Raw genomic sequence first — 15,647 nt, forward strand, 5'->3', positions numbered from 1 at the left:
TTGTTTTTGTCTAAGTATCTGTCTTGCTTCTGGTTTCTCTCCAGACAAGTATTTCATTGAAATTCTACAAAGAACTACAAGAACATGGTGCTGATGAACTACTGAAAAGAGAATATGGCCCTCTCCTTACTCAAGTTGAAGATGGTAAGAATGCAACATTTTAATTATTCAATAAACAGTGTATATCTTGTAGGCCTATGTGCAATACCGAATGTTCAGTGTCGCAAAACATTTCTTAGTATTAGACTTGAATGTTTATATATTCACCAAAGATCATGGCTTAGTGTAGACAATGTATTAGATTGACTGCTGTGTACAGCACTAAATGGAGACGAGAATGACTTGATATTTGTTTTATAGGGAGATTCCCAATCCCACCCTATACAAAAAAGCTTTGTGCACTAATGATATTGTGTTAGTAATAGGCTAGCATATCTGTAAGCTTTCCCGCAGAAAGAATAATAATTGTATTAACAAGGGAAAATGAGAATCGTTTTCCATCTGAAGAAATAGTGAGTTCTTCACCATTGTCATAACAAAGAAATCTATTCATTGATGGACGGTATCTCATACCATGGAGTTAATGTTGTTGCAACTTCCTCTGTTTTATAGTATATCATTGTTCATTTTATTGCCACAAAAGTAAATAATCTTGTACTGTTAATGCTTGGTTCCAGCATCTTTACATTTAGACTGATAGCATTTTTAAGAAACTATTTAATGAGAGTGCTTCAAAACTGTTGCCATAAGGATTGTTTGACTGTTTTCTGTGCTGACATACATTATGTTCTGAAATGTGGGATCACTGTGTGGGGTAACCCACTATAGCTTCTAAAACTCTCCAGGATGCAAAATATCATGCTGGAATAAAAAGTAACAAACCGTATGGTCCACTATTTAAAAGGATGGGGATTCCTTCTATTCAACATATTTATGTCTTTGAAAGAGCAGCGTTTATTAAGAAATGTGCAATAACAAATCCTAGTGTCCCCAAAAGTAAAAAATCTTCATTATTTGCATACAAGACAGGAAACTGATTTTAAAAACTGATTTGTGCCAAAAGGAACATTACATCACAGTAAAATTGTTTGTGATAAGTTGCCAAAAAATTCAGGTAATAAATGATCTAAATAAATGGAAGCAGTGTGAAAAGAATATCTGTTGCTTCTATGGTCTGGGAGAGTTCCTCCAAAATGTTTGTGTACCTAAGAGAGTTAATATTAAGTGTATAAGCCACATTCTTTATCACTTACAGAAATATTTTGTAAATATGGCATTATCTACTTGTAGCATATAAAGACTGTAATCATTAATATTAATGTATTCATATTTTCAGTTGTAGTTTTCTAGTTAAAGTGCTTTAGTTAAAAGTCAAAGCTGAAAAAAAAAAAATCATTAATACACAGAAAACGTCATGTAAACATGTAGATATATTTGCATTGACTTGTCTAATATCTGATGCGCTGTACTGTATATATAAGATTTACTAGACCAAATAAAAAAGAAGTAATTCTAATATCTACATATAAACTAAGTGTTCATCACATACAATGGAAATCTGATAAAAAGGATTAATTATATTTTCCCCTCACAGTAGTAGTGATTAATCTGCTTGTGTGTAAGTTTCATTTTCAGTGCTCCATTTATAAATCATAAAATCATACATGACTTCTGTTTTTTTTTTTTTTTATTTGTTTTTCAGGTTATAATGTTTCAGTTTTAATTGACTTAGAAAATATTCCCCAAGACTGGGAAGATATTGTTAAAAAAATTGGTCTTCTGAAGAGGAATTGTTTTGCATCTGTATTTGAAAAGTATTTTGACTTCCAAGAGAGGGGCGAGGAAGGCCATAAAAGAGCTGTTATTAATTACAGGAACGATGAAACACTGTAAGTAATACTGTTAACCATATTAATTCTTATTTACTGAGTTTTTAAACATTCCTCATAGTAGTGCACAGTGTATAATTACCAGTATCGGCTATTGTCAAAAGTAGCATATATTTTTGTAACTAGTGAGACAGCTGTATGGAGAAATCATTTTTGAAGCTAGATGTATTTCTCTGCAATACAATGGCCAAAAAGTGTTAAGTACCTTTTAACAAGGCAGGCAAGAATTTACATTTGTCCAGGTACTGTTTGCTTTTTCTTTCCAAGCTAAAAGAGCTAGACCTCCTGTAATTTCCTTTTTCTTCCTTGCAACAATACTCATACGAAAACAGTTATTACTTTGAAAAAGTTCTAATTTTTTGTGCTATATATGGAGAATGTTAAGAAAACAAAATTTTCAGTAAGTGCCAAAGGGAGCTTTTCAAAAATGTGTTAAAATTGTTAGTTAACTGATGATTCAGAGAAAAAGAAAACTAAAGAAAATTGGAAAATCTAAAATCTCATCACAGTGAGACAAGGTACATAAACATATGTACACTGCAATTAGATTGGAGTTTGAATTAAAATACTCCATGAACATTAACAAACAATATTTATTACTGAGTATATTTCTATTTGTGGTATGTATGTTATGCTGTTGTGACAAACTTTATTTGTAGAAATTGTAAAGATAACCAGCTATCTCATAAGCTTAAAAGTTATCTTATCTGCAGGAGCTGTTATGTACATTGCTATCTACCTTGCTTCAGGCAAGGATGAAAGAAATCCCTGACTTTATTGTTCAGTACTAGCTCTAACCCATTTTTACATTTGCGGTTTGACACAGCAATTAAATTCAGCTAATTATGTTAAATGAACACTGAAAGGCATGTTCATTAAATAAGTTCTGTCTCTGTTGATAATAAAGAGGCTACAGCTAAGTTCCCTATATCTTGTTGAAGCACAACAGCACAGTCCAAGACCGCATTACTGCTAGCAAACAATCATTGCCACAAAGAGAATGAGTGGTTCTTTGTGATTTAATAATTTTGTCTAATATTTTAATGATTGTTTCTCAGTGGTCTTCACTTATTGGTTGACTTCTACAGTACAGTGTGTCATAATAGTAATAATGCAGGCAGGTAATATGCTTTGGTAATATCATCTCCAGTCACATAGAATTAAAAGTGAGACAATATGCACCAGTGAAAGATTTACTTTAGAATACTCACTAAGAAGAAATAGTACTGTTCAACGGCAGGCATGTAGAAAGAGTTATAAAGTATATATTCAATAAATTCCTTCCTCTGAGCTAGCAAACTTCCAAACTCTCCCCCTCCTCCTTGTGCCCTTTTCAACGTAGGAGTTACTTTGAACACAAAATAGCACATCTGCAATTTATCAGTGCTAGCAGTCGATCTAGTGCAAAAATTTGGGCCGTACTTCTGATAGTATGCAGCTGTGGCCTTCTGAAAGCACAGCTTTCAAATGTTTGCTTACACCAGTTATCACTCGCTCCAATCACTGTAGCCACCTCATGCCCAAACATGAAGTACTGTTACAATGCAGTGACAACCAGAACCCTGTTATTCATGTGATGTTGAAGATGATGGAAGAGAAAGGGTCACGTACACATCTACCCAACGTGTTTTGAAATATTGCTTGAGAACATGTTATTCTACTAAAAAAATAAAAAAAAGTAATATGATTACATAATACATCAAGCCCACATATACATATGCACAAAACTGTTTTAACATTGTTGTCATATTAATGTTCTGCAGCTATATATGTGCTTCAAATTCAAAATGAATAAACCTAAGCAAATGAAGAAATGTTATGAAATGAGGTTTCTGATTTTTTGTTTATGATTTAATCATGCCAGTAGCATTGAAGAAATCACATCTTATACAAATGTTGTTCACTTTCACAATGCCATATTTAAAATCCAAAGAGAATAATGACTAACAGTGACATTAATAAAATAGCACTACATTACTTCCTTAATGACACACTTATTAATTTACATATAGCATTGTGATTGCAACATAAAAATGTTAAAATGCAAAGACATCTCTGGCATCACTGCAGGTTATAGATCACACACTTTGACACAATGACCAAAATGTGTTACCAATGTCAAAACACTAATTCACAACTTCTTATTCACTTCACTGTGCAGGACTTTGCACTCAGGGATTAAACAGCTGTAGTGTGACGTGGAACGAGTGACGAAGGACTGGTGGGTGCAAAACTTTAAAAGCTGTATCTTCAGAAGTTCATATCTGTGTACTGTCGGAATTACTGCCCATATTTTCACATGATATCAGTTGCTGGGGCTGATATCTTCTAAGTACATTTTTTTCCGTTAAATTATGAGGTCAAGTTGATGTTTCCTTATGAATGATAAAGGTAGCTGCTGCCAACAAAATCATTTTTTTTAATGATAATTACTACCACTCCCCAAACTGCCTCTTTTTTAGTTTTTTGTACCTGACCTGTAATAAAATTGAATTTTAACTGAGGTATCTGACTTTTTAAGGCTCTTGAATTTTTCTTTGCACATTATTGGTTCCTCCAATCAACCTGACCATGAAAAACTTGCTTGTTTAGCTAGTTAATTATATTAGCAGAACCTGGCGCAACTTGTATCCACATTTCATTAAATCTTACACTTATTAAAATGCTGGCCATATATACAGAGTGAGCCAAAATTCCTATTACAGGTTTCTAGGGACTGTAGAGGGGACTTAGTAGATGAATCTTTATAAGGGACCCAAGTACAGAATGCACTGTTTAGATGTAAAAGCTGTTTGAGGATCAGATCACTTCCAAATCTCCCACTTCATGGTATGCACACAGTGGAGACAATGAGCTCTGACCTGCATGCTGTAAGTTTAGGACCATACCAATGGCATGGTGAGATAAGCCCCCTCCAAGGATGCAGGCACAGAGGTGGCACAAAAACTGACCAGAAATGGACAGGTAATAAAAGTGATGTAAGAATCATGGAGTGGTATGTGCGGGCTGTGAGATATTCCTTTGCCACCACATCAAGGGAGTTCTGTGAGTGCTTCAGTGTGGAGAAGAATGTTACTGTCAGAGGTCAACTGCTATGTACAACATGATGTTCACTGCAGGAGTCGATATGCCGTGCACAACTACCTCCTCATTCCTATTCTTGGGTTCCTGTTGTTCTGCCTACGAGAAGAAGTCATTTCCTGCAACTGAAAATGCACACTGTTGTTGCAGTGTCATTGCATCCAAGTAGCATCTTAAACAAACCACTGCTCTCAAACAGGTATGCGTTGCTAACATTGTTTATGTGGCATCAGTCTGCTTGCTTCACAGAACTGCTTCCTATGCAACTCATTCTTCTTCAGTAATAAGAGTTCTTGCTGCTACTTCACGCATGCGTAGTACAACCTTAAAGGTCAGTGAAAAGCTGTTGAATCTGTTTGATTATGACTTAAGAGTTTTGCTGATTTCTGTTGACTGGGGATTGTTGTGAGGCTTTTAGAGTTAGATTGCTTCAAAGTATTTGATAATAATGAGTAAGTGAAATGGAAACAGATCTCGTATAACTCATGCCATTTAATTTGATTTCATGATAAGGCTTAAGTGACAGCTCTGTATCGTATCTTAAAAAATGTGTAGCTGATTTTTGATGCCAAATATAGCAGGCTATTGATACAGCAGGTCAGTCAGCAATGTCGCTCCTGTCAAGTTCCACGTGAAAGAGCTGATGCAGAGCATTGTTGTGGCTTCCCACTTGAATATTTTGATTTTTTTTTTCCAAAATATTGGTTAAGAAATGCTTATCCAGGTGTGGGAAAGGCTGTCAATACAAATTTTGCTATGTATTCAATAGAAAGTTAGACAGGTGCTAAACTGTACATCAGTGACATAACCATTGTGTTCAGATTAAGAAAATACAAAGCAATGTTACAATAAAAATGAAAGTCTGAGAAAGGATATTTTTATAACTCTTAATTATAGCTATTTCTCTTTTATTTCTAATTAGTAATTTGTGCCCGATTTTAATTTATGAGGAACATATGAAATCTGTTCTTTATGAAGCGTCATACTGAAATCAGTGCACAGTAGTTTAGCTTTCAGGTTTTTTAGGAAATTTATACAACTTGTAATTTATTTCCAACAGTGACAGATTAATTTGTTAGGAGCAATATTTTATATCAGTGTTGCTCATTGAAGTATTAGTTGTTCAGTAATGACACATTTTTATTTGGCCTATGATACAAAATTATAAAATTTGCTAAGCCTCAGTAGAAAGAAATGCAGAAAGGTAGCTTTCAGAGGAAAAAAGAGGGAGAGTTGAAACAGCTTTGACAAAGGACATCCTCAGAAAGTCTAGAGTGCAGTTGTCTGTGAAGCACCACTGCCAACCCTCCTAGTTTTTAACATGCAATTTCTCTGTCATTTTATATTCAGACGAAGATGATGTCATAAATATGACAGCTTGTTTTGAAAGTGATCCAATCTTCAAATATATATATATACACAAAAATGGTACATTTCTGGTCCACATCAAAACTTCATCTAATAACTCCCCTCTCATTGGACTGATGACCTTTCTGTTTGGTCCCTTCAACCCCAATCAACCAACGAACAATCTCTTGAAGCCTGTAATAGAAATTTTGAATCACCCTGTGTCTGCGTGTAGGTAGAAAAGTCCAGTTTGAGCACTTAATATTTAAATCATATATAAAGAAAATCTTTTTCAAGGGTAGTTTGATAAAGTCTAGATCAGGAATAAAAGTAAGGTAATTTGATAGTGTGTGCTGAGATGATGTTAATTCAAAGTATGGTAATGTACTGAGTTACTTTAGATCTGGGTGCTTTCATGGCATTTGCAAAATATGTAACAGAGTAGCCAGATTTACTGCAGAAGATTGGAGGTAGTTGGCCAAGGACAGAAGCACCACTATTAAAGGTGCCAAGGAGAAAGTTGCAAAAGAATTCATGGGAGTGCTGAGCCAGTTCCTACAACCAGTAAGTGAACTGGTTGATGAGAATAAATTGTGGATCATTAGTGATGAACAAGTGTAGAATTCTGTGAAAGAAAAATGTTTACCTATCTTGTGTCAGACGATATGTGCAAGTTAGAGGTTGAGTTGAGAAGGGGACAGAGGTGAAAAATTAATTGTGCTTTGATATGTAAGTTGTTTGTGGAAATTTTATGAAAGGGCAAATCACTATTCCCAGTTAGAGGAGCCACTTAGACATTTATAAAGGCAGAACTTTCTAGCAATCCTTTGTCATATATGTGTGAAAACACACACACACAGTTACCTCCGAATAATGTCATTTGACTAGTGCAAATAGCAATTTTGGATAAACTTAACCATTGGGTGTCCACGCACTGCTCTTGTTCGCTGTATAGTGCAAATGTCACCAACACATGTTCTTTTATCATTGGTTACAGCCAATTGGAGACAACCACTTGTAGAACTAATGAGTTTGCCATAAAATAGACATAGTAAGCATGATTTTTTTTCCAAAGGTGTTTTTTTTTTACCCATCCGTTACCATGCTGCAGGGTATCATTATTGATAATTTTAAAGTTAAGAACTCCACCACAGAACACTGATGGGCCATGCAGGGTGACTTGTGCACCTACGTAGTTAGCGGTATTAATAGCAATATTGTCTATTGCTTTATACACTGCAGGGCAGGTACGCGTTCTTCTCCTATAATATTGTGGCATCTTATGATGTAAGCAAAGATCAAATATGGTACTTCACTTGTGGTGATGGATGCACAAGAATTATTCGCATTGCATAGATGGCGTTTTCTTTCATTATTCCTGCTGCAGCGTATTGACATTTCTGTTACTGATGTATATAGCAATTTGTATGGTGAAATATTAATTATGATTCTTTTCTTACAGACTGTTTGCCATGAATAATCCATGTTTTATGGAGGGCCCTTTATTAATTTTCTATTTTTCCTGCATTTTTTCATTTCTGTTATTGATGTATATGGAAAGTATGGCGTTTTTTTTATGTTGAAGCAGTTACTACAGTTTCTGTCGAAATTGTGGAAATATGTTTTGTGGCAAACTGATCACAAGTAAATTGTATAGATGCTCAATTTTGATTGCGTTAGGAGCTGGATTACATGCGTTGTATAGGTGACCCTTCCTTTAGTTTTTGTTGTTACAGCATATTCGTGTTTTCATTATGGTCCTGTAGCCTAGTGATGTCTAGATTAAGTGGGAATGTGACAATTTGATTGTTCAGTTGGTGAAGTCAACAAATGTAAAAGCAGAAAAACTGGTTGTAGTGACAGACTGACATGTAGCTTAGTGTGGGGCCTAGGTTAGGTTGGAAAGCAACAGTTTGGTTGTGAGTAGACGAAGCCCATGAATGTGAAAGCAGAAAAACTGTTTGTGGTGACAGATTGACCTGTAGCGTAGCCTGAGGCCTGGGTTGGGTGGGCGGGCAACAGTTTGGTTGAGAGTTCTCTCTCAGCGTATAACAGTATTGGCAATGAGAAATATACTAATGTAAGTTCCATTAATAGTTTTTTTCTGTGTTACACAGATTCCTTAGTTCGGACAACATTGAAAGGAGATGGGTTTGCATAATGGACATATTTCTCTCTCTCTTTCTCTTTCTCTCTCTCTCTCTCTCTCTCTCTCTCTCTCTCTCTCTCTCTCTCTTACCTGAGTTTCTTTGTCTCTAATCACCTTATGAGACAACCATAGATATTAATGTTACATTTGATGTTCTTGTAAGTAACCAGTGAGAAATACCGAAACAGACGTGTTCAGCCTCTTTTGAGCGAACAATTCAATTCGGCTCCATTGCTTTTTCAGCTATGGACTTCGAACGAGTTCACTGCAGACCTCATTCTTATGGAACATGATGACAGTGTAGTTAACTGGCGTATGTTGCACAGTTTTATAGCCAGTCATAGAAAGTGACCGAAGTCTGGTGAGGATACGAGCCTTATTTCTTATACAAAACATTCAGATGGGGTGCAGTGAAGCTGCAAAAAGACTGATCACAGAGTTAGTTGCAGTAGACCCAAGCATCATGTACTGAGTGGATGGGGACCAGGGAGGTCTCGGGGAGCTGTACCAATCCCCCTAAATGACAAGTTTGAGGTGCTGTCTTTTGCTAAGACTGGGCTAGTGGGATTCAGTTCACCTGTTTTGGGGAAGTACAATGTCAGGAGGAGGCAAACACAAAAGGGTAGGGTCTATTAATTGTCAGCAGTTCAGACATACGACAAATGATAGTACCCATTAGGGAAATGGCAGTGAGCGACAGAAAATGACACCAGATACATTCAGTGTGTATGCATGGGGGCCACATTCAAAATGTTGAAGAGGCTATTCCGGCAGTCTTTGAGGGAACAGTGTGCAACCTACTGCAGATTGTGCTGCATGTTGGAACAAATGTGCTTGTTGTCTGCACTCCGAGATCATTCTCGGATCATTCCAGTCACTGGCAGAGGAGGTTGAGAAGACCAGCCCTACACCTACATCTACGTCTACATTTATACTCCGCAAGCCACCCAACGGTGTGTGCCAGAGGGTACTTCACGTGCCACTGTCATTACCTCCCTTTTCTGTTCCAGTCGCATATGGTTCGCGGGAAGAACGACTGTCTGAAAGAAACCTTGCGCGCTCGAATCTCTCTAATTTTACATTCGTGATCTCCTCGGGAGGTATAAGTAGAGCGAAGCAATATATTCGATACCTCATCCAGAAACGCACACTCTCGGAACCTGGCGATCAAGCTACACTGCGATGCAGAGCGCCTTTCTTGCAGAGTCTGCCACTTGGGTTTGCTAAACATCTCCGTAATGCTATCACGGTTACCAAATAACCCTGTGACGAAACACGCCACTCTTCTTTGTATCTTCTCTATCTCCTCCGTCAACCCGATCTGATACGGATCCCACACTGATGAGCAATACTCAAGTTTAGGTCGAACGAGTGTTTTGTAAGCCACCTCCTTTGTTGATGGACTACATTTTCTAAGGACTCTCCCAATGAATCTCAACCAACAATTAATTTTATATGATCATTCCACTTCAAATCGTTCCGCACGCATACTCCCAGATATTTTACAGAAGTAACTGCTACCAGTGTTTGTTCTGCTATCATAAAATCATACAATAAAGAACCCTTATTTCTATGTATTTGCAATACATTACATTTGTCTATGTTAAGGGTCAGTTGCCACTCCCTGCACCGTTGCCACTCCCTGCACCAAATGCCTATCCGCTGCAGATCTTCCTGCATTACGCTACAATTTTCTAATGCTGCAACTTCTCTGTATATTACAGCATCACACATGGTGTATCAAAGAAGCTCACAATTTGCAGCATTGTTCCCAGAACTGGCCATGGCCCTTTCGTTCTGAACAAGTGGAAGGAATGAACCAGAGACTTTGGGGGTTCTGTGGCAAGCTAGGCTGCAACATCCTGGACTTGAGCCGTAGGGTTGAGAAATGTAGTGTCCCCCTAAATAGGTCAGGTGTGTACACTACTCATCAGAGGCTGCTACTCCGGTAGCTGACTGTGTGTGGGATGCACACAGGGTTATTCTAGATTAGGTGACTCTCAATCCAATCTAGAAATTGTTAGTTGTAGGAAACCCAGAAGTATCAGTGTAATATCAAAAGAATTGCTTCCCACAGATGATCCTAATGGTAATCTTCCAAAGCATTAGCAACAAAGTGCCAGAGTTTGAAGTTCTCCTGAACAGCAGTGAACCTCACACAATACTAGGTGCAGAAAGCTGGTTGAAATCTGAAATTGGAGCTTTTTGGTGGAAATTTTGACTGTGTCTCGAAAGGATAGGCAAATGGGAAATGGAGGTGGGGTATTTGAAGCAGTAGACAAGAAACTCAAATCCACCGAGATAGAAATTGAAGCTGCTTTTGAGATTGTTTGAGCAAGACTCAGTATCAGTGGTGGGCATAAAATGATAATTGGATCCTTCTATCACCCACGAGTCTCGTCTCTTGACATAACTGAAAGTTTAAAGAAGACCCCAATTCACTTGTACATAAGTTCCCCAGTCATAATGTAATCATCGGTGGAGACTTTAATCACTCAACAATTAACTGGGAAAATTACAATTTTGTTAGTGGTGTGTGTGATAAGACATCCTGTGAAACTTTACTAAATGCTTTCTCTGAAAACTACCTAGAATGGATAGTTAGGAACCCCACTCATGATGGAAATATATTGGATCTAAAGGCAACAAATAGACCTGAAGTCTTTGAAGATGTCTACACAGAAACTGGTATCAGTGACCATGACGCGGTTGTGGAAACAATGTTTACCAAAATACAAAGGACACCTAAAACAAGCAGAAAGATATATATGTTCAGCAAACTATATAATACATCATTAATGTTCTATATCAATGAGGAACTTGAAATTTTCAGCTCAAGACAGGAACATACATGTAGAGGAACTATAGCTTGAGTTAAAAAGAATGGTTGACCATGCACTGGATAGATATGTACCTAGTTCAGTCTGCAGCCACTGCAAAAAAAAAAAAAAAGAGAGAGAGAGAGAGAGAGAGAGAGAGAGAGAGAGGAGAACATAGCATAATAGGCATAAAACAATGCATAGAACTGTAGGAAGAGAAATGTGGCATGAAACTTGTTTGACTGTCAAGAGAGCAGTGCATGATGGCTTCAGTTATTACAGTGGCAGAATACTGTCAAGTGATCTTCCAAAAAATCCAAATAAAATCTGCTCACAGTTCTTGGATAGAGGCACAGGTCAGACCTGTATAGAAGAATGGTAGTAGAAGTGATCCACAAAATTACCATCCAATATCCTTGACCTCAATTTGTTGTAGAATCTTAGAACGCATTCTGAGCTCCAATATAATGATGAGGTATCTTGAACAGAATGAACTCCTCAATGCAAACCAGACTCAATTTCAAAAACATTGATCATTTTAAACCCAGCTCCTTCTTTTCTCACATGACACACTGAAAGCTTTGGATGAAGGCAACCAGGTTGATACAGCTTTTTTTGATTTCTGAAAAGCATTAGACTTGGTACCACACTTACGTCAATTAACAAAAGTATGATCATGTGGGGTATCAAGTGAAATTTGTGATTGAAGTGAGGACTTTTTGCTAGGGAGAATACAGCATGTTATCTTGGAGGAAGAGTCATCATCAGATGTAGAAGTAACTTCAGTTGTGCCCCAGGGAAGTGTGTTGGGACCCTTGCCATCTATGTTGTATATTAATGACGTTGCAGATAATATTAATAATAACCTCAGACTTTTTGCAGATCATGCAGTTATCTATAATGGAGTACTATCTGAAAGACGGTGCATAAACATTGTCATATCTTGATAAGGTTTCAGCATGGATTGGAGATTGGCAACTTGCTGCAAATATTGAGAAATGTAAAATTGTGCACTTCACAAAAACAAGAAAACTTAATATTGTATGACTATCATATAAATGAGTCACTGTTGGAATTGGCCAACTCATACAAATATTTGGGTGTAACACTTTGTAGGGATATGAAATGGAATGATCACATTGGCACAGTTGTGGGCAAAGCAGATGGTAGGCTTCAGTTTATTGGTTGAATACTGTGGTAGTGCAGTGAGTCTGCAAAGGAGATTGCTTGCAGATTACTCAAGCAACCCATCACAGAATATTTCTCAAGTGTGTGGGACCCATAGCAGATAGGACTAACAGGGGATATTGAACATATACAGAGAATGCCAGCACAAATGGCCACAGGTTTGATTAATCTGTGGGAGAGTGTCACAGAGACACTGAAGGAACTGAACTAGCAGACTCCTGAAGATAGACATAAAGTATCCCGAGAAAATCTGTTAACAAGGTTTCAAGAACCGGCTTTATATGATTACTCTAGAGATATACTGGAACCCCCTACATATTTTTCATGCAGGGAACATGAGGATAAGATTAGAATAATTACTGCACACACAGAGGCAGTCAATCGATCATTCTTCCCATGCTCCATGTGTGAATGGAATGGGAAGAGACACTAATAACTGGTACAATGGGTCGTACCCTCTGCCATGCACCTCATGGTGGTTTGCAGAGTATAGGTGTAGACATGCTGCCAAAAAGATAGAGTAAGAGAAAATAGTAGAAAATGTGGGGAAACTAAAAAAGAGGTGAGTTTCAGGGTAGAGGAGATGGTTTGCCAGTGGCAATTCTGTTAAGTTGAAGCATTCTCTCATGTTCTCAGTCCTTTAGTTCTTGTCTTCAATCCTTTTATCCAATATGGCAAAAAAATCATCAGTATGTCTTGTGAGTTATTTGATCAGTTTATGTAGATTGTCTTCCATTTTATCCCTAATCATCCCACTGCAGTTTTAGATAATTACCTTCACTGGCAGTAGTTCACTCAATTCTAAATACATTTCAGGCACTTAGTATTTGTAAAGTGAAGCTGTTGTTGGCCACTGCCATTGACGATGACCACAGCCAATAGATTCTCTGTCGCCACTGCAGTGTGGAGGTGAGATCACATCCCTTCACTCTACGGAAGGGGGGTTTTCCACAATGCACACCCGTTGTATAACCTGCAGCAGAAAAAAGGTAGATTTCTTAGTACACTGATTGTCCTATCAAAGTGTCAAAATGAACAGTTTGTACATATGTTTGCCAGTATCAAACATTATAGCAACACCCCAGTCACTGATAAGACTGTGCACCATGCAATCCTGGCACTAGTACAGAGAGAATTCATAATAAAGGCTAAAGGCCATCTGAAAAGAACTTCATCTCCATCTTAATATGTCAGTGATACTCTTTACAGATTCTTGTAAATAGGTTGACGGTATGACATACTGACAAGTAGAATCAATACAGCAGAAAATGTTTGCACTCGGACAGCAAAATTAATTGCTGAATGGGGGGATGAAGACAAAGACAAGATGCAAGTAGCCATACAGTAATTAATCTCACAGACAAACATCTGAACAAGGATACACTGAAGATCGTAGTTAAAGCTCTAAATTTCACACTCAGTCCAAAATGCTGCTGACAGCAGATTCCATCAGCTCCACAGAGCAACAGAAGAGGCTTGTTTGAAAATGCGTGGAGTACTTACCAAGATGCCACTGCTAAGATTGAACATCCCTTAGAAAGAATCAGTAGCATTGAAAAATTTGTTGGAGGACAAGGAAACTATAATTATGTCTGCTGATGGGGCATCTCCACAGTCCTGATGTTATTTGTGGACTATAATAAGATTTTTTATCTTTTGAGTACACAGATAGATGAATGAATAAAATCAAGAGGAATATGCAGACTCTTCTCAAAAAGACAGGCTTGCCATATAATGACATTTACATCATAAATTTACAAGCAACTGTGTTACCATGACGATCTGGCATTCTTACACTAAACAGGGAAGTTATTCCTCGAAGACCTGTGGTTAGTAATATTGGCAAAGTACCTGAAACACATTCTCAGCAAATATGTGAGGAAGTGCAAACACAACATTCAAATCTCCACTCGCTTTGTATACTTCCCCAGTTAATTATAGTTGCACTCTGTAGATACTGTGGTCAGTTTCAGTGTAGTCTCCCTTTGTACAAGAATGCCACTTTCTGAAACCTTGGAACTAATCACAGAAAAGTTTGGCAATTGTTTCACTGAACATTTTAGTCGCATGCTGACGTCAGTTTATTTGCTGTTTGACAGCAAATATTATAAGCAAATTTACAGTTTGGTGACAGGTTGTTGCTCGTTGCTTGTCATGGCGAACCTATACTTGGAACACATAGAAGCAAGGGCACTAGAATCACCCAAGCTTTTGCGCTGTGGCCGCATGGAAAGAAAAACTGAAAGTTCCTATATCATTTACACGCTGTTCACCATAAAATAAAATTCATGATGGAACTTGAAAAAGGAGGTTAGCTACCTTTCCATGATGTGTTACTTAAGAGACCACTATGTTACTGTAAATGTAGAAAACCCATGCACAGTGACATCTATCTCCATGCCTCAAGCCATCATCCATCACGGTGTAATTCAGTGCTAAAGACTCCGGTAACTCCGGGCATCTGCTTGATCTGGGAACACTGTAGGATACAAAGGTGTGTGCGAACAGTGTTACATTCTGCACAACCTGTGGTAGTGCTGTTCTGCTCGTGGTTGAGAGGTAAACGTCATGCAACATAGAAACAAAGTCGTAAGTTTGAGTCCACTCCTCCCATATTCTTTAAACCATGTTGCAGCTATGTGCCAAAGGTGTCGGTTTGATGGAAACTTGAAGATAATTTGCTTCGCTTTCAAACCTACCAGTAATACCAAAATCTTTCTGAAATATTCCTGCGAAAGAGTTTGTGGCTGTGTGAAGATCAGAACAGTTTATGCTTGACAGTTTCCTCACCCTACTGTGGCCACCTGATGCAAGCCACTCCTGACCAAGTGACTGCATCATGGCACAATTTAGGCATGTATCTCCCCTCAAATTGGTAAATATAAAACTGTTTTTATGTGAAATAACTTTGATAAACTAAGTGAACTGCATGCTGTAGAACATGCATGGAGTACTGATAGGGTGTGGAACAGTGTATATCAATTGCCTTTTTTTTTATCAATTGCCCCCCCCCTTTTTTTAAAGTTATAATACTTGTTTTGTAGCCACATATTGGATTTTGCATACTTAAATCTTATGGATGTTGTTTAAGCTCTATAAAATAGAGCTGCAAGTGAAAAAATATATTATATATGCTATTTGCAAACCATTACTCTCTTTGGGTTTAATAGAGGG

At 37.6% G+C, this 15,647-nt stretch overlaps 1 protein-coding gene across 1 annotated transcript in view; it reads left to right on the forward strand.

Moving 5' to 3' along the window:
• LOC126326131 (probable actin-related protein 2/3 complex subunit 2) overlaps positions 1–15,647 on the forward strand; it is a 47,188-nt gene that overhangs the window by 682 nt on the left and 30,859 nt on the right. Inside the window, exons 3-4 of the mRNA XM_049995564.1 lie at positions 45–144; positions 1,703–1,889. Of these exons, the coding sequence (XP_049851521.1) occupies positions 45–144; positions 1,703–1,889 (287 nt within the window). The remainder of the gene's footprint in view (positions 1–44; positions 145–1,702; positions 1,890–15,647) is intronic.

The sequence above is a fragment of the Schistocerca gregaria genome, chromosome 2, assembly GCF_023897955.1.
Source record: "Schistocerca gregaria isolate iqSchGreg1 chromosome 2, iqSchGreg1.2, whole genome shotgun sequence".
NCBI classification, from domain to species: Eukaryota; Metazoa; Arthropoda; class Insecta; order Orthoptera; family Acrididae; genus Schistocerca; species Schistocerca gregaria.